General features: G+C 47.0%; 2 protein-coding genes and 1 long non-coding RNA gene across 7 annotated transcripts in view; 1 reads left to right on the forward strand and 2 right to left on the reverse strand.

Moving 5' to 3' along the window:
- Window positions 1-2,722, reverse strand: part of CSGALNACT2 (chondroitin sulfate N-acetylgalactosaminyltransferase 2) — a 52,292-nt gene extending 49,570 nt beyond the window's left edge. For 3 of the 4 annotated variants that reach the window (XM_086382565.1, XM_086382564.1, XM_086382566.1), the window contains exon 1: window positions 2,517-2,718. The gene's annotated coding sequence lies outside the window, so the exon portion shown is untranslated. Of the gene's footprint in view, window positions 1-2,516 lie in introns of all 4 variants that reach the window. The other variant, XR_015157062.1, reaches the window with a different exon arrangement.
- Window positions 2,723-13,197: 10,475 nt separating this feature from the next.
- The window catches only part of RET (ret proto-oncogene), a 54,917-nt gene continuing 46,616 nt past the window's right edge, over window positions 13,198-21,498 (reverse strand). The window contains exons 16-20 of the mRNA XM_086382571.1: window positions 20,761-20,831; window positions 19,370-19,507; window positions 18,216-18,315; window positions 16,611-16,758; window positions 13,198-15,288 (exon numbers count right to left, since the gene is read on the reverse strand). Coding sequence (XP_086238697.1) covers window positions 15,131-15,288; window positions 16,611-16,758; window positions 18,216-18,315; window positions 19,370-19,507; window positions 20,761-20,831 — 615 coding nt within the window. The 3' untranslated portion in view covers window positions 13,198-15,130. The remainder of the gene's footprint in view (window positions 15,289-16,610; window positions 16,759-18,215; window positions 18,316-19,369; window positions 19,508-20,760; window positions 20,832-21,498) is intronic.
- Window positions 17,182-20,254, forward strand: LOC147343102 (uncharacterized). Of its 2 annotated transcripts, none has more exons than XR_015157066.1 (3): window positions 17,182-17,318; window positions 18,243-18,331; window positions 19,225-20,254. It is a non-coding gene; the product is annotated as an uncharacterized LOC147343102 (long non-coding RNA). The 2 variants fall into 2 exon arrangements; XR_015157067.1 differs by lacking the exon at window positions 17,182-17,318 and adding an exon at window positions 17,433-17,560.

Consider the following 21,498-nt stretch of genomic DNA (forward strand, 5'->3'; position numbering starts at 1 on the left):
GCCACAACGCATGGCATGTGCAATCTTAGCTCCCCATCCAGGGATGGAACCCTTGCCGCCTGCAGTGGAAGCCTGGAGTCTTAACCAATGGACCACCAGGGAAGTTCTTTTTCCAACACTCTATGTTTTAATATTCAAGAACTGACTGTGTATTTTCAGGCCAGCTGGTATATATTCAGTAGGTATGTGACTGCTGACTGTGCTCAGCTGCTCAGTCATGTCCGACTCTTTGCAACCCCATGGACTGTAGCTCACCAGGCTCCTCTATCCATGGGATTGTCCCAGCAAGATTACTGGAGTGGGTTGCCATTTCCTCCTCCGGGGATCTTCCCCACCCAGGGATCGTACACACATCTACTGCATATCCTGCACTGCAGGCTGATTCTTTACCACTGAGCCACTGGGGGAGCCATACCTTCCCAAATCTGGGCATATTAATACTTATATTAAAGCTTTCTTCTTTTTCTTACATGAACTCCATTGTTTCAGGTCCAGTCCTTTGTGTTTTGTTCAGTCAGGGGTGTCTTTTATGTGCTACCATTTCCCACAAATGTTTAGTGATCTTTGTGGTCTGTTTCCATGATAAATGTATCACTATCTCAGCACAGGTGGAAATCACTGTACTCCTGTAGTAAATTCACAATTGTAACTAATCTTATAATTCAATTTTACATTTATACTCAGAACTTTGTGCAGTATGACAACAACAGTGTTAAGTGTTTTGACTTGCAATCCTATGACTCTTCAATCCATTTTTAGTCACCTTCTTTCGGTGTTTCATTTCCCCTAACAACCACTAACTTGAGTAACAACAGTTCTTACCTAAGTTTTGAGAACAAAACGGCACCAGCTTTATCCAACAGACTTAACTAAGGGACAGTTAAATAATGACAATCATAGATGTGCAATCCAAGGAGTAAATAATATGTAATAAATCACTTAAGTCTTGAAAATATTAATGGTTATGCTTTTTACCAATCTTTAATGTTACAAAAGTTAAGGTAACAAATTGTATTTTTTTAAAAAGGAAGACTCCAGGATGGTTAAGAAGTAATTTTCCATCTACTTTATGATTTAGCCATTCCACAGCTGACACAGATCTTCACCAAGACATTTGTTAAGAATGTTCATAGCAGTCTTCAAAATACACAATATAGAAAAACTGGAAACAAAAAGATCAACCAACAGCATAGTCATATAATCATGCAATGGATTCTACACACAATAAAAAAGAACAAACTACTGATACATGAAACATTATGGGTGAAACTCATAAGCAGTATGTGGAGTATACTGTATGATTTCTTTAATATAAACCCCCAACTAAACAAAACGAATAGAAGACAGAAATCTGAATACGGATGGGGGGGCGGGCACAGGGGTATAACTGACTTAGAAGCAGCAGGGGGAATCTCCTGGAATGATGGAAACGTTCCATAGGTATATAATATGATGTGGCTGGTGGTTGCAAAACTTAATAAATACATAAAAGTTCACTGAGCTGTACAACTAAGATTCATGCACTTTATGACTTCATATATATTTTATACTTCAATCAAAAAGTTAAGAAAAAATGTAATTTCCAAACTGATGGACTAAAACTATGTTTATGCCAAAATTCTCTGAGCCACAAATACTGGATATCCAAAATCCTTTTTACATTCTTTAAGTCATAAGACAATTTAAAACAAACGGTATCAGAATAATAATACAAAACCAACGTTAACATTCTCAGTCATAAGATACTTGGGAGTCCTACTTCCACATTTGAAGTACACATTTTAATACAACATTAATTCCAGCAAAAGTGAAGGCCCAGCTCCTGAGAACCATCAATGATAGTTAAATATCCAGACATCGCATATAAATCTGAAAAGCAGGCTGAAGGATAAAAGCTTAAGATTTTTACAATCAAATTTTCATTCTGCCAATAATATCAACAAAAGCCTCACTATGGCGTTTACAAATTATTCCTCTGCAAGTTGCTCTGGAATAGTATAATTTTCAAGATGAAGTCTGAAAATGCAAGAGGTTTCCCGTCCCTTGGTCTCCTCAGCCCCACTAATTGCTCCACAAATGTGTGTCTTTCAAAGGCGCCTAGCGTCTGGCAGAAAGCGAGGCTGCCGCCAGAGAATACTAATTTAACGCAATAAAGAGGTAACAGCTGACTACAAAGTTTATCCACTGAGGGGAGCAGAGACAGTGGTGTATTGGTTTTTTTAAAAAACGTGATAAAAATAAAACACGCAAACCAACGGTCTCTGGCAGCACTGTTCATAAAAAGACAACTCAAACCGCTCCGAAAAACCGCAGCTTTTCCTGACACGGGAGCCGGCTCCGGAGGGCTTGTCCGTGCGGCGACCCCACGCGGACAGGACCCCCCGGAGAGCTCGTCCGTGAGGTGACCCGACCAGGACCGAGACCCACAGTCCGGGACCCGCGCCCCCACGCCCGCAAGGGCCGGACCCGCGCTCTGGAAGCTGCAGGCCGGTGAGCCAGGACGGCTGGGTACTCACCGCGTTCACCCATCTGCTCACGGCAGCCGCTGCCCTGCCGCCAGCTCCCCAGCCGCAGGCACTGCTGGGCGGCGCCCGGCTCTCTGAAGCCGCCACCTCCTCACCGCCCACCCTCGGGGCGCGCCGCCGCGCCGCCGACCTCCACTTCCGGCGCGCGTGAGGAAATGGGGCCGCCGCAGCGGAGCGATCTCGCCACGCCCACGCCCGCCCCGGCCCCGCCCCCGCCCCATCCGCGCGCAGTGCTTGGCGAAGAAAGCGCAATAATTAGCATCCAGTACTGATTATAATCCATGATCTGTTACACTGTGTGCGTGACCGCGTGTGTCTAGTTCAAAAAACGATTTGTGGAGGCTGGGAGAGTGCGGGAGGCAGGAAACCCCTTTTGCCCGAGCAGGCGTCTACAAGGACGGGAGTACCAGCTTGGGCCGGACGGCTGGCTTTGCAAAAGGGAGGGACTCAAAAGAGGATGGCAGTGCTGATCCTGCCCGGGAACCCTGACTTGGGAGACCGAGGGGGCGTTAAGTGCCTGCGTGGGAAGTGAGCTGAGGAGTGACAGGTCGCCAGAGATGTCTGAGCATCCTCAGGAGTGCTGGGCTGCGTGTTTAGCCCCAGCGAGGAAGCCCTGGCTTCCAGTCACTCCATTTCTTTGGCCTTTAATTTCCTTGTATGTGAAAGGAGGGGATTGGGGTAGATTTTGGAAGTCATTATGGAAAATGACTTCGAGATCTGACGTTGCTTGACTTCAGTGGGTGAGGGGGCAGAAAAGCCGTCCCTGACATTCCCATCGTTCAATTGCTGTTCCAGAGACATCCCCAAGGCACTTTGTCAGGCCCCAAGCCGAGCAGTAGAGGAGATACCGGGCATCTGCCTTTGTCTGGGCAGGACATGACTGTGCTAAGAGGGCTTAGGTCTCTTATCTGGGCTCTGCTTTCCGCGTTTGGTTACCTTGGCAGGCTTCGTGGACTTAGCCTCTTCAAGCCTGTTTTCTCAACTATGTTATGGGGACAGTAACACAGCATGTACTTCCTAAGATTGTTGTGAGGATTAAACAATTTTGTATTTGAAGTGTTTGGCACTGTGCCTAGCAGGTATGTGGTAGGCAGAGCTCATGGCTCTCATGAAGTGCATCAGTTAGAGCAGAAGTCTGGGGTGACTAGGGGGTGCCTCCTGTGGGAGTGGTGGTGTTCTGTGTGTTAGTCGCTTCAACTTTTTGCGACTCCATGGATTGGGGCCCACCAGGTTCCTCTGTTCATGGGGTTTTCCAGGTAAGAATACTGGAGTGGGTTGCCATTCCCTTCTCCAGGGGATCTTCCCAACCCAGGGATTGAACCCAGGTCTCCCATATTGCAGGCAGACTCTTTGCCACTAGGGAAGGTCACTCTAGGTGGTGTTCTGAGGGGTTTCCTAATGACCGCTGTCTTTACTGGTGATGGTTGTTGGGATGTCTTTAAGCCAGATGTTCTCCTTGGATATGTCCTGTGGAAAATCCCATGGGTAGGAGAGTCTGGAAGTCTACTTCTAAGCCAGGCTTGTAGAATATCCTGTCTCTACCCAACTTCAAGGTCTCATTCTGCTCTTATTATCATTTCTGAACAAATGAAAACATTTACAGTTCTGACACCCTTTCCCCCTCAACCTGACTCAAGGGTAAAGAATTCATCTAATTATAGACTCCATGGGTCTCTAAGCTTCTGAAAATAAGGGTCATGTCTTTTGTCTCCCAGGACTTTGCACATAGTGGTCAATAAATATATATTGAATTGGTTATAGTAATACGTAATTATCCCTCTTTTCCAGAATCTCTACCATTTGACCAGCTTCTAGAGCAGATGACAAGCCTGATTACATTTTCTGCCTGCCACAACTACACTTCGGTCTGGTTGCCTGGTCATGCTCTAGGGAGAGTCTTTTGATACCTCTATGGAATAGGTTATGGTCTTCAGTTTACAACAGGGAAAACGGAAACTCAAGAAACTGTAGAGGCTCTCTCAGTGCAGGATCTGGCATGAAATCATAGCAGTGTGTCATTTCTTTAAAACTGTTCTTTGAATCCTCCATTAGAATTGTTTTAAAAATACAGTTTAGGTTCTGCCATCGATGAATTTAAATTGTAAGCTTATTGACTGCCAAATCATACACTGCTAAGTCACTTCAGTTGTGTTCGACTGTGAGACCCCATAGATGGCAGCCCACCAGGCTTCCCCATCCCTGGGATTCTCCAGGCAAGAACACTGGAGTGGGTTGCCATTTCCTTCTCCAATGCATGAAAGTGAAAAGTGAAAGTGAAGTGGCTCAGCCGTGTCCAACTCTTAGCAACCCCATGGACTGCAGACTACCAGGCTCCTCCATCCATGGGATTTTCCAGGCAAGAGTACTGGAGTGGGGTGTCATTGCCTTCTCCAAAATCATACAGTAAATATATGTAATTTGAATTTAGAGAGAAGATAATGCATAATGCAAATTCTATGGGAGATAATGGGTGATATACTGGGGCTTATAAAATAGTTCCCTTGGGAAAAATGCTAAAGCACAACTGTGGTATGATTAGTATCAGAAGGATGTAGTTTAAAGAACCCTAAATCTCCCACCAACCTCTGAGGATTTTCTTTTAAACTATAAAGTTTTCCTCAGCCTGCTTCTGCATGTCTGTGTGTGTGTTCAGTCGTGTCCAACTCTGCCAATCCATGCACTATAGCCTGCCAGTTCCTCTAACCATGGGATTATCTCAGCAAGAATACTACAGTGGGTTGCTGTTTTCTCCTCCAAGGGATCTTCCTGACCCAGGGGTTGAACCTGCATCTCCAGCATTGGCAGGTGGATGCTTTACCACTGAGCCATCTGGGAAACCCAGCCTGCCTTTGAGTCTCTGTCAAAAATAAGTGATGGGTCTGACCCCCTTTCTATGGCAAGCTCTGAATAAATGGCCTTTGCCTGTTTCATTGGGGCAATCTTCATCTGTATCATTTTCCTGGTGGCCCCACCAAGATATGGTCTGCATCATAGTCTGCTTGTTGTCTCAGACTGAAGACTTCAAGCAGATGCGATACATGTGGCCTCCTTGTACCTTGCAATTCTTCATTTGGGGTCTTACCTCTGCTCTCTCTTTTTTTAAACTTCTGCTGTCTTTATGTTAGATTCCTGGGCTATTTAGTTGCAGTCCTGGGCTATTTGGTACTCAGGTTTTGTTGTTGATTCCCATTTGACTGGCATCTTTGATAGAATCAGATCATTCTTTTGCATCTTTTTTGCTGTCTTTTGTGTTTCTATTTTGTGTTGTACTGTCTAAAAGTGTTGTCTGTCAGGAGGAGGAGAGTTATGGTGCAGAACACAGGCAGAGCCTCCTCGACCTGTGAGTCTAGGGTTCAGCCATGAGGACAAACTTTATTGCAGTTGTCAGTAAAACTGGATGGGGTTCTTCCATCTCAATTATGTGTCCTGAGAGACATGAGGTGCACAAGCATGACATTCCGACCTGATGTTGCCGGCTCTCATCATGTTCCCTAAGTCTAATTCCTCTCCTCCTCCAGGAAACCTCCTGCTTCTTATATTGTTTCTTTGCAACATCAACCAACTCTTGGGTCTCTCTCTCTAAATGGCATAACTTCACCAAGGATGCTCTGGGCCTTCTACTCTGAGGAACATTGACTTTGAACAAGTTTGTTCATTTGAGAAATGCCTTTGAAATTATGCACCAAAAACTAACGGGGAACAGAATCAACCTGCTTATGAGTAAAGGAGTCCTCAGGAATCTCACCAATAGTCCCCAATACTCTGGTGTATATTTAATATTGCATTATTTTTGGTGCATGCCCCAGATAAATACTGAAACTGAACCTGACACTCCATGGGCTCACAGTTCCACTGTTATGGGAAAATAATCAGAAGAGAACCTATTAAAGTTCATATAGATCCTACCAAACCATTGCTTAAACTTCCCCAATAACCCTTGAAACTGTAAGCATAGTAAGGGATCCAACTGATAGTTGAAAGCCTTAGATCCAAAGGTCTGCTCATACCCTGCCATTGTAATATGCCCACATTACAAGGACAGGTTTAAGACTGCAGGACCATCAATAAAATTGTTACTCCTCACTTCTTAACTCAAATACCATCCTGTTACTCCTCACTTAACTCATACTTTCTGTAGTGAATCTTTGCTTAGCTTTTTCAGTGTGCTTCTAGATCAAGACAATCAATTGCTTTCTTTGTGTGTGCATGGTAAAATATACATAACATAAAATTCACAATTTTATCCATTTTAGAGTGCACAGATCAGTGACATTAAGTACATTCACATCCTGATGCAACCACCACCACCATGTCTAGAACTTTTTAATCACCCCAAAACTGAAACTCTACCAATTAAACACTAACTTGCCATTTTCCCTCCCCCCGCCACTGGCAACCACCATTTGACTTTCTGTATCTAAGAATTTGACTGCTGTAAGTACTTCATGTAAGTGGAAAAATCTAGTGTTTGTCTCTTTGTGGTCTCATTTCATTTAGCATGACGTTTTCAAGTTTCATCCATGTTGCAGCACATGTCAGAATTTCATGCCTTTTTAAGGCTGAATAATAGCAGTCAATACCTTTTCTGCCTTCATCTGGGAGGGAATATGTTACAGCAGTGAAACTTTAGGGCATCAATCCTCAGGTTCACGTTTCACAACTAAGAAGTAATCTGGAATTCCACATAATTGGAAGGCTATTCCAATAGAGGACCTCAAACTGAGGATTCTGAGACCCCCAAAAGAGGCTGATCTTCAGAAGCAGGGAGCTGACTCAAGACCTTTAGAACAAGCAGATGACCTAGGATAGTGTGCAAGATATAGAATAGTTCTCCCCAAGATATTAGACCAAAAGCCTGTCTAATTCTTGTGTGTGTGTGTATTTTTATTGGCTTGCTTCTTCTTATTCTCATTTTCTGTAGATCTCTGGTTGTCATTTACCAATAATGACCCTTTTCCTCACCTGTCTTTTCTCTTTATTACAATGGTTATGTCAGAACATACTCATTCTAACACCATTGATAGATTATCCCAAGAAGTAGCCACTGCCCTAGATCTTAAACTGACTGCTGAGTCTACCCTCAAGACCTAGATCTTAAACTGATTGTTGAGTCTACCCTCCATCTTGAGACCCCCGTGATGAAAACCACAAGGAAGCTATCATCTCATCAAAGGAGACAATAAGAATTACAGTTGATGGCAGCTCCATTTGCAGCAACATGGAAAATCACCTTAAACAAGTTCACCTGTGACTTTCCTTGTGTCCTGCTTTGTCAGAAGAAAAAAAACAAAACAGTTATTACAATCTAGGTAATTGCCAGACCTTAGGTTTGAATTCTGGAGAAGGAAATGGCAACCCACTCCAGCGTTCTTGCCTGGAGAATCCCAGGGACGGGGAAGCTTGGTGGGCTGCCATCTATGGGGTCGCACAGAGTTGGACATGACTGAAGCGACTTAGCAGCAGCAGCAGCAGGTTTGAATTTAGTGACTTTCACAGAGTGATAAGTCAAATATTTGCCACCTGTAAAAGACCAACAGCGACCCAAACACGTAGCACAACTCATGTAAGCCCTGGTTCCAGCCTTCTGTTATAAGTAACTTCTTTCCTAGATCTCCATTGTCCCTACCAGATATTACATCTTTTGTAATCAGGATGCCTGGTCCTGTTTCCTTTGGGCTTCCCTGGTGGCTCAGCAGTAAAGCATCCACCTGCAATGCATGAGATGCCAGAGATGCGATGCGGGTTCAATCCCTAGATTGGAAAGATCCCCTGGAGAAGAATATGGCAACCCACTCCAGTTTTCTTGTTGGAGAACCCCACAGACAGGGGAGCCTAGTAGGCTACAGTCCATAGAGTTGCAGAGTCAGACACGACTGAAGTGACATAGCATGCATGCACACAACATCTCATGCAAGTTAGTAATAATATTCAAAGACTTGTCTATACACAGACTCTAAGTCTCTAAATGACCAAGGCTGAAAATTCTGAGTTCCAAAACAAAGCCAGCCTTGATTATGCAGCACTCAACCTGGAGGAATTTCTGTCTCATTGTTTATGTGAACAATTAGAGCAGTGGTCCATCAGTAGAAATCATGAATATAGATTTGTAAGAAACTTAGCACTAACTCTGGCAAAAGACATCAGCAGTACCGCCTCTTCCCCAGATGGAACACCGATCAGTCCCATCTTGTTAACACAAGTAGTGATGGACAGTTGCATTGCTCTAGATTTCTTGTTGGTTAGTCAGGATCTGTGCCATTCCTAATACCCTCCTTGTGTCATTGAAACGGGGAAGCTGGGACAGACAATACAATGCCTTCAGGCAAAGCTACTTCACTCTCTAATAAATTTGATCCTCATGGTCTATATGGGCTTTGTGCTTGGCTTGGGTTGGGATTCTTGGTTCAATAAACCTTACAGGGTTTATTAACTGTTCTTGTTTTTGTCCTAGTGCTCATGATGCTGGTTCTTTGCGTCTATCTGGGACCCAGATGCTTCTGAACAGCCACTTTCTTGACAGGTGATCAACATGATGATACAACAGGAAGGTAAGGGAAAATCAAGTCCAAACAACCATGGCGTATTACCTTACATTTGTTAGAATGACTCTTACGGGAAAAACAAAACAAAACAATCAACAGGGACTTCCCTGGTGGCCTAGTGGTTAAGACTCCGTGCTTCCAGAATGCAGGGGATATGGGATTGGTTGCTGGTCTGGGAATTAAGATTCCACATACTCCCCTCAGCATGGCCAAATAAATACCCATTGAAAGTAAATAAATAAATATAATCCATCCTTTAAAAAAACTACCTCACAATACAGTTAACCATGGAGATGACTGAAAAATCAGCCTCTAAGCGGTAAAGGCCTGGATTTATAAACTTCCTTGTATTCATCAACTTTCAAGCAAAAAAAGGACCAAAAGAGAGGAACTGAGAGACTGAATATGCAAACAGACAACGGCCAGCCCACGTAGAACCAAAGAACTCCAACCCGTAACCTCTGCAGTAACCAGCCCCAAATGGTCAGGATCTGGTCAATGACTGCCAGACTCCCTGTTTTATTTTGCCCCAATTTCCAACTTGAAACCGCCCAAAGAAAGCCAAATATATCCTCCAAGTGAATCACCTAAGATGCTCAGTTTCTAGTTACTTTAGTGCCTTCAGCCTCCTCATGCCAATAGCCTCCAATCATAAGCCTCCCCCACTATTTCTCTTTTTTCCGGTAAAGCTTTCTTCCTCCTCTGCCTGCCTTTGAGTCTCGCCAAAAGCAAGAAGATGGTGGCCTCTTCCTTTGCAAGAGCAAGTGCAGAATAAATAAACCCTGCTCATTCTCTTTTGGTGGTCTTATTTATTTCTACAAAGCTATATAGATGATTCAACTCTCTGAAAAAGTACAATTTCCTGGGAATTCCATGGTGGCCCAGTGGTTATGACTCCATGCTTCTATTGCAGGGGGCATGGGTTCAGTCCCTGGTTGGGGAACTTAGATCCTGCAAGCCACAACAGTGCAGACAAAAAACAATTCTATTTTTTGCCACAACGCTTCTTTTCATTTCTTTCAATGACTATCCTCTGAGAAACTTCCATCTTTCCCTCTTCTGGGTCATTCCTGACATTAAAAATTCTTTCCTATGGGCACTTCCCCGTTGGTCCAATGGCTAAGACCCCACACTAAATAAACACATACATACATACATTTGTTTCCTGTAATCTTATCTTTCTTTTAATATGTTCATGAAGTCCTCCAACCCCTTTGCCCTGGACTTCTGAAAAAATCCAAGAACTTTGACTTCTCATGTCCTGTGGCCAGAGAGTCTCAAGGAAAATTTTCAAGCTTTTTAAAACTCCCAGAAAAAAAAGGTACAAAGCATGGAGCAAGTCACTTGCTCTTGTTGAGAGGAGCTCCTAAGGGCAGAAGCTGTGACAAGGCACATATGGGCTCCCTGAAGTCCTTCAAAGTCCCTTGCCTCCGGTAACAAGAGGCAGCCTTATGTTCTTTTCTTCCAGGCTATGTGTGATCAGTTGCTCAGTCGTGTCCAACTCTCTGCGCCCCCATAGACTGCAGCCCGCCAGGCTCCTGTGTCCGTGGGATTTCCCAGGCAAGAATACTGGAGGGGGCTGCAATTTCCTACTCCAAGGGATCTTCCCAACCCAGAGATTGAACCCCAGTCTCTTGTACCTTCTGCATTGGCAAGTGGATTCTTCACCACTGTGCCACCTATGGCTAGACCCTTTGCAACCCACAGGAATGACTTTCCTCTAAGGGAAACTGAAAAGTGCAGAAAAGGACTGGACCACAGGTGAAAACCAAGTGCAGCCTGAAAGAATACCACTGACAAAACTGACATCAATAAAAATAGGGATGTAAAAAATGAACTTTGCATTTTTATTAAAAAAACTGATGATATGCATGATAAATACAGTCTCTGTCTGAAGGATCTAAATTTATTTTTCTTCAAAAATGATTTTTTCCCCCTTAGTTTTAGAATGCACTTACCTCACCTGCCCACACCAGTTTTGAACTTGAACTGCACAGTGTCATCTGAAAGGACGCAAGATCACGGTCTCTCCTGGGGTGGTACAGAAGTCCTATGGTCAGTGATTGGCGTGGTCTCTGGTCACGGCTCCCTCCATGTGCCTGGCCCAGTTCCTGTGACACTGATGTCCCTGAAGCTGACACAGCGAGACGGCCTCCCTGTCACAGCTCCTCTGAGAGATCGCCATTCGCCAGGTCCTGTGACTTAGCACATTCCAGAAACATCTGCAAAAATATCTCGTCACTTGGCACAGCAATTGAAACCTGAGGTGCACAGATTAACCGGGATTTCTTTCAAGCATTCATGTACGTGCCTCTTTAATTCCGAGAGTGAAGCTTATCCTCCCAGCTGTTAGTTAACACAGCCACCCATCCAGCCTCTTCTGGAGGCACAGCACCATACTCCACACTGAAAAACTCTCTACATACAGGTTCTGGTTTCTCCTGATCTCAGCCAAGAATTATTCATGTGAATCCCAGCTCCCTAAAGAAGTGGGAAACTCTACAAAGTTCTTTTAATTATTAAAAAAAAAAAAAAAAAAACCTTTGGCTGTGCTGGGTGACATGTGGGGATCTTAGTTCCCTGACCAGGGATCAAACTCATAACCCCTGCCATGGAAGCACAGAGTCTTAACCACTGGACTGCCAGGGAAGTTCCTATAAAGTTCTAGTGAGCCTGCCATGGTTGTTGCCGTGGAGAAGGTACGGAGTGGTGCAGGCAACCTGAGTGGATGGTGCTTTCTGGATGTAGAGGCCCACCCAGAGGGTAAGCACCACGGGCCAAATCACGTGGAAGGGAGGGTGTGCCCCCACTGCGGCACATGCCCTTCAGACCCACTCTTACTGCATCTTTCCAGGGACAGAGAGGTAAGGATTTCTTCCACACTTTCTAGAATCACCCTATATACCACCATCCAAATACCCCATATATAAACATGCTCAAAGGAGAAGAGGGAAATATCCACTCCTCTGCCTGGAAAAATGCTCTGTTTCTAGTGGGGGAAACTCTGCTTTCCCTTTTATGCTAAGTGTTTGTCCAAGACGTTCTCAGACATTATATTCAAATACCTGCTCAGTTGCTCAATTGTGTCTGACTCTTTTGTGACCCCATGGCCTGTAGCCCACCAGGCTCCTCTGTCCATGGAATTTTCCAGGCAAGAATACTGGAACAGGTAACCATTCCCTCCTCCAATATTCAACTACATTTCTAGCCAAATAAGCTGACCTTGTGGCTAAGCAATCCTGTGTGGAGCCTGGTGGAGAATGTGCCTTTTCAGAAAAATAAACCACATGTAGACACACACACTACTTATGGAATGTTTCTCTGCTTGAAAAAGGAGTTTTTCGTATTTTAGTATTAGCTTTTTTCAACACGGGTTTCTAAACATTCAGAGGCAAACAACTGAGTCTAGAAATTATATTCACTTCCCATCCCTGAGGTCTAGATTGAAGGAGGCACTGAGGGCCAAGAGCTGGAGCACCGTGGGCCTGGGGCAGCCCCTGGGTGGCTCACGCATGACTGTGTGCACACGTGTGCACCCAAGGCCCTCAGTGTCCAGAGCACAATGTAACCGCTAATCAGACTTATGTTGCTAATAACTCGTGTTTCCCTACTGACCCACCACCTGCTCCTTGCCAGGTTTCTGAGGAGCTCATAGCATTCCTGCATAACCCAACAGGAAGTCATAAACAGAAGCATTTAGTATTTTAGATTTCATAGTGGCTCAGGGCAAAGTTTTTCCTCCAGCAGACCTTTCAGTCATGACAATGCCTTTTACAGTCTCTCTCAGAAGTGTCCAACTCCAGCTTCAAGAAACAAACAGCAAATTGCAGAGAAGAGCAAATACCTGAACTCGACATTGGCTGCTGCTCTGGTTTAGGGAAGGAATCCTTTGAGTGGCAGAACAAGCTTAGTTTTCACAATTACTATAAATGCAGCTGTTTGTGTACATATTATACAAGGCAAGTCAACAACATCACCAAGTGGCCCCACAGTCCTTCAATCAGTCTTACTTCCCCAGTGGTCACCACAATAGATGCCCTTGTGACATCTTACTCCTTATATGGAAACTTTAAAATCAGAAACCTAATGTTTCCAACCAGAAAGTTAACAAGAGAAAAGAAGTTTACACATTGTACAATACATGATTTTATTTACATAACTGAAATGATTTTCTTAGTCACCTTGACTACAAAAGCAAATTGACACGGGATGATTTAATAACCTTTCATAAATAGATTTAACAAATTTTAAAACAGATTGTTACTTAATACTCAGTAACACTTAAATACTTAGTAACTTCTGTGCATATGCATATGAAAATTGTCTGATAGACTAACAAGTATGAATACCTGGATAACTCAGGAACAGACAATTAGGTTATGAGTCAAGGGTTAACTCCCCACCACTGGGTCAGCCAGTTAGACTTGGAGTTCTCCCCGTGCTGAGGACAAACTGCTACAGCCTCTCACGCTGAGTAGGCATTTTTAATAACTTGAGAAAGTTTCTCCCTCCTTCTGCATTTAACAAGACGATCATTAAGCACATCTGAAACCCACAAGTTTACTACCATGACTAGATACCTGTAAAAGAACTTATCACAGTGTGTCTGAACAATGGCTCAAATTAAAGCCATGTTGCATCTGCAGTTAAGTGTTTTTCCCGTGCTCTCCCTGGGTGTGTGCACACACACGTGCGTGCACATACACACACTCACACACATACGGCTCCTCCACATAACTCATCCAAGCCTTCTTGGCCACAAAAATGCCATAATTTTACCACTTTACCACTTTGGTGAAATGGCTATAAAATCCAGCGTTTTCATGAGACATCGTTAAGTTCTTTCACAGTGCTTTAAGTTTGAAACCCAGGCAGTGTTTTGGCAACCAACCGTCTCCTGCAAAGTGACAGCGTTTGGACAGAAAGAAGAGCCCCTGGGACTTCCCAAAAGCCACCCCCGCAGGATGGGAGGAGTGCTGAGTGTCTGTGACCACAAACAAGCAGTGAAGAATGACAAGAAGCTTATGAGTCATGGTCAGAACCTAAGAACAAAAATGTCTTGCCATAGCAGCGTTACGTTACAAACACAGGAAGAATGGACACATGTAGCTTTTCACACAAGCTCTATAAGAGCCAAAACACTGTCGTTTCCCCATCAGAATCGTCATCAGAGGTGTCACAGTCCTTGGTCATTTGTCGACCCTACTTCTAACCTAACTAGCTGAGACTGAGCTCAAGTCCCAACCACAAACGTGTGAGATGAGCCCCTGCCACTTTGGGGCACTGGATGGGTAGGTACTGAAGGCTGTGGTGGGGGAGGCTGGGAAGTTTGCAGCAGCCAAGTCTCTGTGGTCAGCAATCCTTGGATATGAGTCCACTCCACTCCAAGGCCCCCTCCTCCATACACTTCTCATCACAGGGGTGTGATCTCTTAGCCAGGTGGACAAATGTGTCCTAAAAGCCCCCTCCCCTCACACCCACCTACCTACATACTAAATGTGGCATCATGTTTCTCCATTGTGCTAAACCTAAGGATCATTTTAATCATAATAAGAATCAAATGTCTTCCTAAGAAAAGGTTACATGATTAAAAAAAAAAAAACAGGATATTGAAGGTTGGGGTGAGGCCTGTCCAGAAGTCCCCTCTTCCCCTCCAGCCCTGGTTGGGCTCTGACATCCCTATGCGGCCTGGCCGGGCTCTTGTTCTGAACAAGGACAGGTCGTCTGGGCCAGGTTTTTTTTCCCCTGCTGCCTTTTTTGGTGTGTGTGCTTCATGTTTAAATCATGTGGCCTTGTTTGGAGGCAACCAGAAAAAATCAAACAGTTCAGGTAGTGAGTGAGGGACCCATACGTGTGAGCGCGGAGTGCGTGGTGCCCACGGATGCACCGGCTGGGCGCTGCCGAGGGCGGAAGAAGAAGGAACACCTGCACCGTCCGGCGCGCTACATCTGCTGGGTGGCAAGCCTGCCAGCCAGTGTGAAATGTGCAAGTAGGGGCCGGCAGACCTTCTGTTCTCAGCATGTGTCTTCCCCTTGCGAGTCCATTACTTTTCACAAACAAATGTTAACTATCAAACGCGTCCATTAATTGTGCCGCTGAGGGTGAAACCATCCAGTTAGCATATACACTATCATTTGCATATCTCGGACACCCAATGTTGGTGCCAGCGGCTCTCGTGAGTGGTACAGGACTCTCTTCAGGCCAGTTCGGGTCTGACATGCCTAAAAATGAAAACAGATCATTTGTTCTGCGCTGAAGAACCCAAACTTCATGTGCAGACAGTAAGGCCTTGGCAAAACTCCCTTTGAGGTTCAAACCAAACTTCTGGTTTCTGGGCCAACTGCCTGCAGGGTTTCGTGCTCCAGGTTTCCAAAACATGGGTAATGTTTGGGGGAAGGGGGGAACATCACATGTTCTCTTGGTAACTGTAGCTTACCAGAAACTACCAATTTTGACTTTTACAAGCTTCAGATTCTCAAATCTGATCAATCTCTGGTGACCTGTTTAACTCTTTCTGTAAGGCAGCATAAAGCATCAGCACCTTGCTGTACTGCCTGGCTTACTGCAGCAGAAAGCTTCTATAAAAAGTGCTCTAACGTAAAGGAGCCTACTTGTCTTCCATCCCAGCCTACTACAGAGGAGAGGATCTTCCAAATCAAGGGCGCACGCAGCCCAGTCCCACAGCGTCGACGGGACAAATGGCAAGAAACACTAGCCAGCAAGGAATCACTGACCCAGGAGGCATGCAAAAGGAACAACCTCGGCTGAGAAAGGCTTCAGACTCCAAGATTTCAAAACACTCCATGATGAAGTTAGGAAACAGGAAAAAAATTTCAAGTATTGAAGACAGAAGAAGGAGTTTTGGCAAGAACCGCATTTACTGTCCATTGCAAGACCACAGCACCACAGACTACGTTCTTTCAAAAAGCATTTTGCTCCAGCTTTTAGCACTGACTTCATAAGTGACAACTGTCATGACAGTGTGTGATACAAAGGATGTGAAAACAGTAGTCTGTGTGTGTCCCCCCAGCCAATGGTGGTCCCCAGCACTGGGTGGCCTCCAAGCCCCCCCACCCCCACTCACCCAGACAGAGCCTGGGGGGATGCTGGCTGTGTTCTCCGTGCAGGCAGGGTAGTGCTGGTTCCGCCTTTCTAGATTAAATGCCTCCCCAGGTCAGGAAAATGTACCCCAGTAGTTAAATTAGAAGTACCATGACTATATCCCCACCCTGGAAATGATTGAGTCATCATTTCTCAATAACCCCTGAGAGTTCTGCCCCGCCCTCTCCTCTAACATCTTAAGCTGCTGGGCAATGTGGTCATCACACATATTTTCACATCCTTTAAAAAAAACACAGTTGTAAAAAAAAAAATGCCTGAATGTAAACGGATGCAAAGTCAGACATTTACAAACAAAAAGGTTCAGAGCAGACTTTGGTTTCATTCAAACCAGAAACTCTTAAAAAGCATTACAGAGAGTAAGGACAGTGCAGAGAGCAGGAACAACGTGACTAGAATCTAGTAAATGCATGTGAAATTCTACCATAGAGTTTGTTTTCAATCCACGTGGAGGGGAGGGTGCGAGGGAGGGGAGCGTTATTACAGTCCACCAGGGGCGTCTCCTCCTCCGACAGGCCGTCGTCATACAGCAGGGAATCAGATGGGGTGGACGCAGCCAGGTCCAGGTAGTCCTGGAAGGGAGAGACAGCTGGTCACCCCTGGAGCGGGCCACTGCTGGACACGCCGACCCCAGCCCCCACCCACACCCTGCCTGAGAGCAGAAGCCCCAGCCGAGTCCCACCCTGCACCTATCAACCTCTCGCGAGATCTGAGCCCCTGGCCAGGGTTGCCAGAACTGAGTTCCCCCAGCCTCTGCCTCATCCGGCCCTGCTCTGTGGTCCTCATCGCAGAGAATCACCTCCTTGGAGGCAGAAAGGTGTTCATTCATTGTCCTGGTCCTCTCTCTGCAGCGCTGGGGGCACCAGCCCCGGCACTGGAGAACGGGCCTGTTTATAAAACCTGAGGCTCTGGGATTGCAGCCCCATGACTCATGTGGGAAGGCCAAGACACATTCCCCGTCTGCTCCACACTTTCCGGCTTCCCTCCAGGCACTCCTGCCATCTCCAACATCAAGTCAGGACGGAGAAATCTGAGTCATCGGTGTGGATTTTGGATAAGACGCTGCTAGAGGCTTCAGCTCCCAAGCAGGATGATTTGTGAGGACCAGCTACTTCCACTGCCCTGGTTAAAGGTGTCAAGAATGCTTTCAGTGTGTTTCTGGCTGGTTCTCAGCATTGTTCTAGGAAAGCTGTCTGTAGGCATCAGCTATTACCTCTGTTTAGGGTGAATCATAGGATTTGCCCAAACGATACACTGAGGTTGGGTTTTATTCCAAGGGGCCCAGTCCATGCATCTTGCTTTCCATGTTTGGAGAAATGACAACTTTCAGTAACTGTGTTAATGTAAGGATGAAACCACCAGAGGGCAAGCAAGGTCTGTGTCTATTTTCTTTACCTGTATCCCCAGCATCTAAGGCAGAATAAGGGAGGCGGCCCATTGCCCAATCAATATTAGTGGAAACTGTTGACTTCCTCCATCACCTAGAGTTGTAAACTGGAGGCACACGGATATGTTGTTTGGCCCACACTGAGCTTTTGGAAATTGCTATAAAAACTGGGAAACATAAACATCCCTGAAAATTCAAAAGCCCTGGCGCTCATATTCCTACAGGTTACATGTGTCTACGGTGAGAGGTCCTTCAGAGGCAGCTGGTGGGCTGCTGTTTGTCACAGTTTCCACTGCTCCTTTCACTTCCCACCTCTAGCCGGACCCTTCATAGAATCTGAATTTAGGACACATTCATTCCAACTCTACTTTTTCAAGTTCCATTATTGAAAATAATTTTGTTCGGCTTTGGAACATCTTCTTCCCACCCCTGTGTGTGGAAGGGCTCTTCCTAAGTGTCAAGGTAAAAGTCCTAGAAGTCCAAGAGGCCTGGATTAAGGATAAAGGCTCGTGCCCGCCCCCCACTCTCCCCACCTGGAGACATGACCATCTCACTCTGCACAGCCGCACTCTGCCTTTGCACTGGGAATTCCACGAACCGGGATGAGGGAGGTGGCACCAGGGATTGGCTCTGGGTACTCACTCTGCTCTTAACCATCATCTTATCCAGGTCTTTGCTGATGTCGGCAAACACTGGCCTCTTGTCTGGTTCCTGCTTCCAGCACTGCAGCATCAGATTGTACCTGGTGGGACAAACAGGTGGGTGGTGACAATCCAGCAAGGATTGCCCAGTCACAGCCACCACACCCAGTACAGTGCACCCTGGGCCCCAGAGGCTGTGTTCCCAAACCCCAAGGCTGTTCCTGTGTCACTGACATCGTCCTCTGAGTTGGGCCAGGGTATGACGGGTCAGCAGGGGCTCAGTGTCTGGTGCTGTGGTCCAGCCATGCTCACTATGGCAGCTACTGCAGAAATGCCAGTCCTTAAAACTCTTATGAAGGATGAACTGGGTATGAACACAAACACCTGCCAAGCACACTCTGTCTTGCACCTCCCTCCCTCCCCTGGGGCTCTGGCAGGGCTGCAGGGGCCACCCTGTGGGTGAGTGCTGGGCCTGTGCTTGCCAGTCCAGGGTGCCCAGGGAAGCAGCACCTACTCACCCTTGCACTCCCACAGCCCCGAGCCAGGCACATGGCAGGTGCATGACAGATCTTGTAGAATGAATGGACCAGTGTGTTTTCACCCATGGATGACCCCCTCTCATGTGTTCTCCACCTATCCTTCAAGGATCATCTGATGGAACCACCATTTGATGAGAGAATTCTGGTGCCCTTGAGCTGAAGTCCAGGCGCCACCTGCCTGCTCTTTGGCTGCCTTGGTGTCTCCACTTGGGTGCTCCCCTGTATGCACCCCTGGGGCCATTCTGAATTACCTTCCCCTCCCCAAGCACCCTGGGACAGGTCTTCAGCCTTGGACTGAGGCTGCTCCCTCAGTCTGAAGCACCCCCTCATCCTTCCACCACCTCTCCTGGGGTCCTGCTCCCCCTCAGCCTTGTAAGTGCCCCCCAGGAGGCCCACCCAGCCCCCAGTGGAATCTGGGTCCCCAGCATCTGCCATCATGCCCAAGGGTGGTTTTCTGTGCTTTTGTCTCAGCCTGTCGCTTCCAGCTGCCCAGTCCGCCTGGGGCTGGCACCCAGGGCTGCCCAGCAGCGGGAAAGGATGAGTGCACGTGACCCCACTCTGCCAAAGCCCGGAGCGTCAGTGTCTGGGGAGGCTGGACCAGAGAAAGCATGCTCACATCTCCTCACTGCAGTTGTCCGGCCTCTCCATCCGGTAGCCTGTCTTCAGAAGGTTGAAGAGCCGCTCTGGAGGAATCCCAGGGTAGGGGTTGCCGCCCAGGGTCACAATCTCCCACAGCAGAACGCCAAAGGACCACCTGCAGAACCAAAGGGCCAATGAGTGGCTGCACTGGGTCTCTGGCGCCCTCAGCACCCCAGATATCCCCCCACCCGAGCAGCAACAGGACCCGAGTTCCCCGTACTGAGATTGGTCCAAGTGCCCACGGTTTCAGCCTGGGCTGACCAGACAGATGAAAGTGGAATGGAGATGGGACCAGGTGTCTGCCTGCCCCTCCCTGACCCCCGACAAGCTGCTGCCCAAGCTCAGCCCCCACACCCAGAAGGGGCAGGTGGCTGACCCGAGGTCAAGCTCTGTAGCATCAGGGAATGCAAACGAGCACAGTGAAAAGCAGGTGGAACCAAGGCCGTGGGGCGCTGGGGGCACTCTGCAAAACCCCTTAACTTATTCTGTGTGCTTGGAAATTGTCATAAGATGTTAGAAGGAAAAAACACTGCAACGGGAAAATACCTAACTGCGAGGGAAAATTTACTGTGAAGTGGGGACAAAACAGCATTATCACACAAGCCCGCTTACAGTAATTAAGAATATATACCTGCATGTCACAGACAAATCTAGGCAAGGCCTGTGAGGGCTGGGCCGAGTTATTTAGGGATGGTGGGGTCCCAGTGACTTTTAGTCTTCGTTACGCTCTCCCCTGCATTTCCAGTTGTTTTACAGTCAGCTTGGTAATCAGAACACAGCTGTTAAAACTGTAAAGAATTGCCTTTTCACAGCCTACCTTATTCAAAACATGCACGGCTGTTTACAGCAGAACATTTGGAAACAAGTCTGTTGTGGTTTTGAAAACTATCGAGAATGTAGTTGGACTTGAAAGACTGAGTTTTGGTCTTGGAGCAGCTTGGGGTACCGGAAACCCACTCAAGGTCACCCCACCCTAAACTTGTCTCTGGGTGGGGACAAGTCCCCGGGGACCTGCTTGAAGCCAGCTCATACTCAGGCCCACAGAGAGGGGACTGTTTGGCTGGGACTGTGTGTCACTGAGATGTCCAAAGAGAGGGCAGGGGAGGCGGGGCAGGCGACAGGGTCTGCAGCCATGGCTCACGCCCTCATGCATTCCACGGTGGCACTCAGGACTACTGCCTGGGCCCTTGCCATCTGCTGTGTGAGTACACAAAGCTCCCCCACCCGCAGCCCCCGAGTTTGGGGAGGTCATTCTGGACGGTTGGAATGAGTTGACAGGCACTCAGGGCAGCTCTGTTCCCCAGCGGAGCTGCCCAGACAGGTGCATACGTGTAACCTCCACCCCAGGAAGGCAACATCCAGACTCACACATCACTCTGGGTGGTATAGATATGATCGAAGAGGGACTCAATGGCCATCCACTTGACTGGGATCCGACCCTAAGGAGGGAGTCAAAGAAAGGCATTAATGTTGCTCTGAGATCCTGGGACCTGGTGTGGGGGGGCATGTCTCAGGCTGTTTCAGCTCTGAGGGGATGCTGAGTAATGACTCCAGTGTGTTCCTGGGTGCAGACCAGCAGCACAGCCTCACAGGGGCTGGCGTCCCAGCCCCACCTTCCAAAGCTTGGCTGAGACACTGGAGGGAGCCAGTCGGCCTGCCCACAGCTGTACAAGGCGTGCTGGTCACGCACCACTTCCCAAGGAACTGATGCTGAGTGCAAGCCAGGCCCCACTGTGGCCACTTCTGGGGAGATCAGGGGCACCCTGAGTGCTGCCCAGTGCGTAGGCTGGAAGCACTTCCATCGAGATCTCCCCTGATATCTGAGGGTGAAGGAGTTTGGGAAACCGACATCCAGTGTTTCCACCTTGGCAATTTCTGACACAAATGAACACACTAAAGGCCCTTCTGAGAAGCTCTGAGGGAAGAAATCAGTGTGAGTGTCTTGAGTCTGGTTTTTCCCGCTTATTTTATCCCAGGGCCCTTTTAGCATCCTCTGAAAGACTGCCCTCCACCATGGAGAGGTTGGGGTTCAACCTAACAAATCCTCTCTAATGCAACTTAAGAAAGAGCTTTTTGGTACAAATAGATCAGGTGGCTTTCCTGGTG

This window comes from Bos grunniens, chromosome 28, assembly GCF_055505025.1.
Source record: "Bos grunniens cultivar Pamir isolate PY7600 chromosome 28, Bosgru_T2T1.0, whole genome shotgun sequence".
Classification (NCBI taxonomy): domain Eukaryota; kingdom Metazoa; phylum Chordata; class Mammalia; order Artiodactyla; family Bovidae; genus Bos; species Bos grunniens.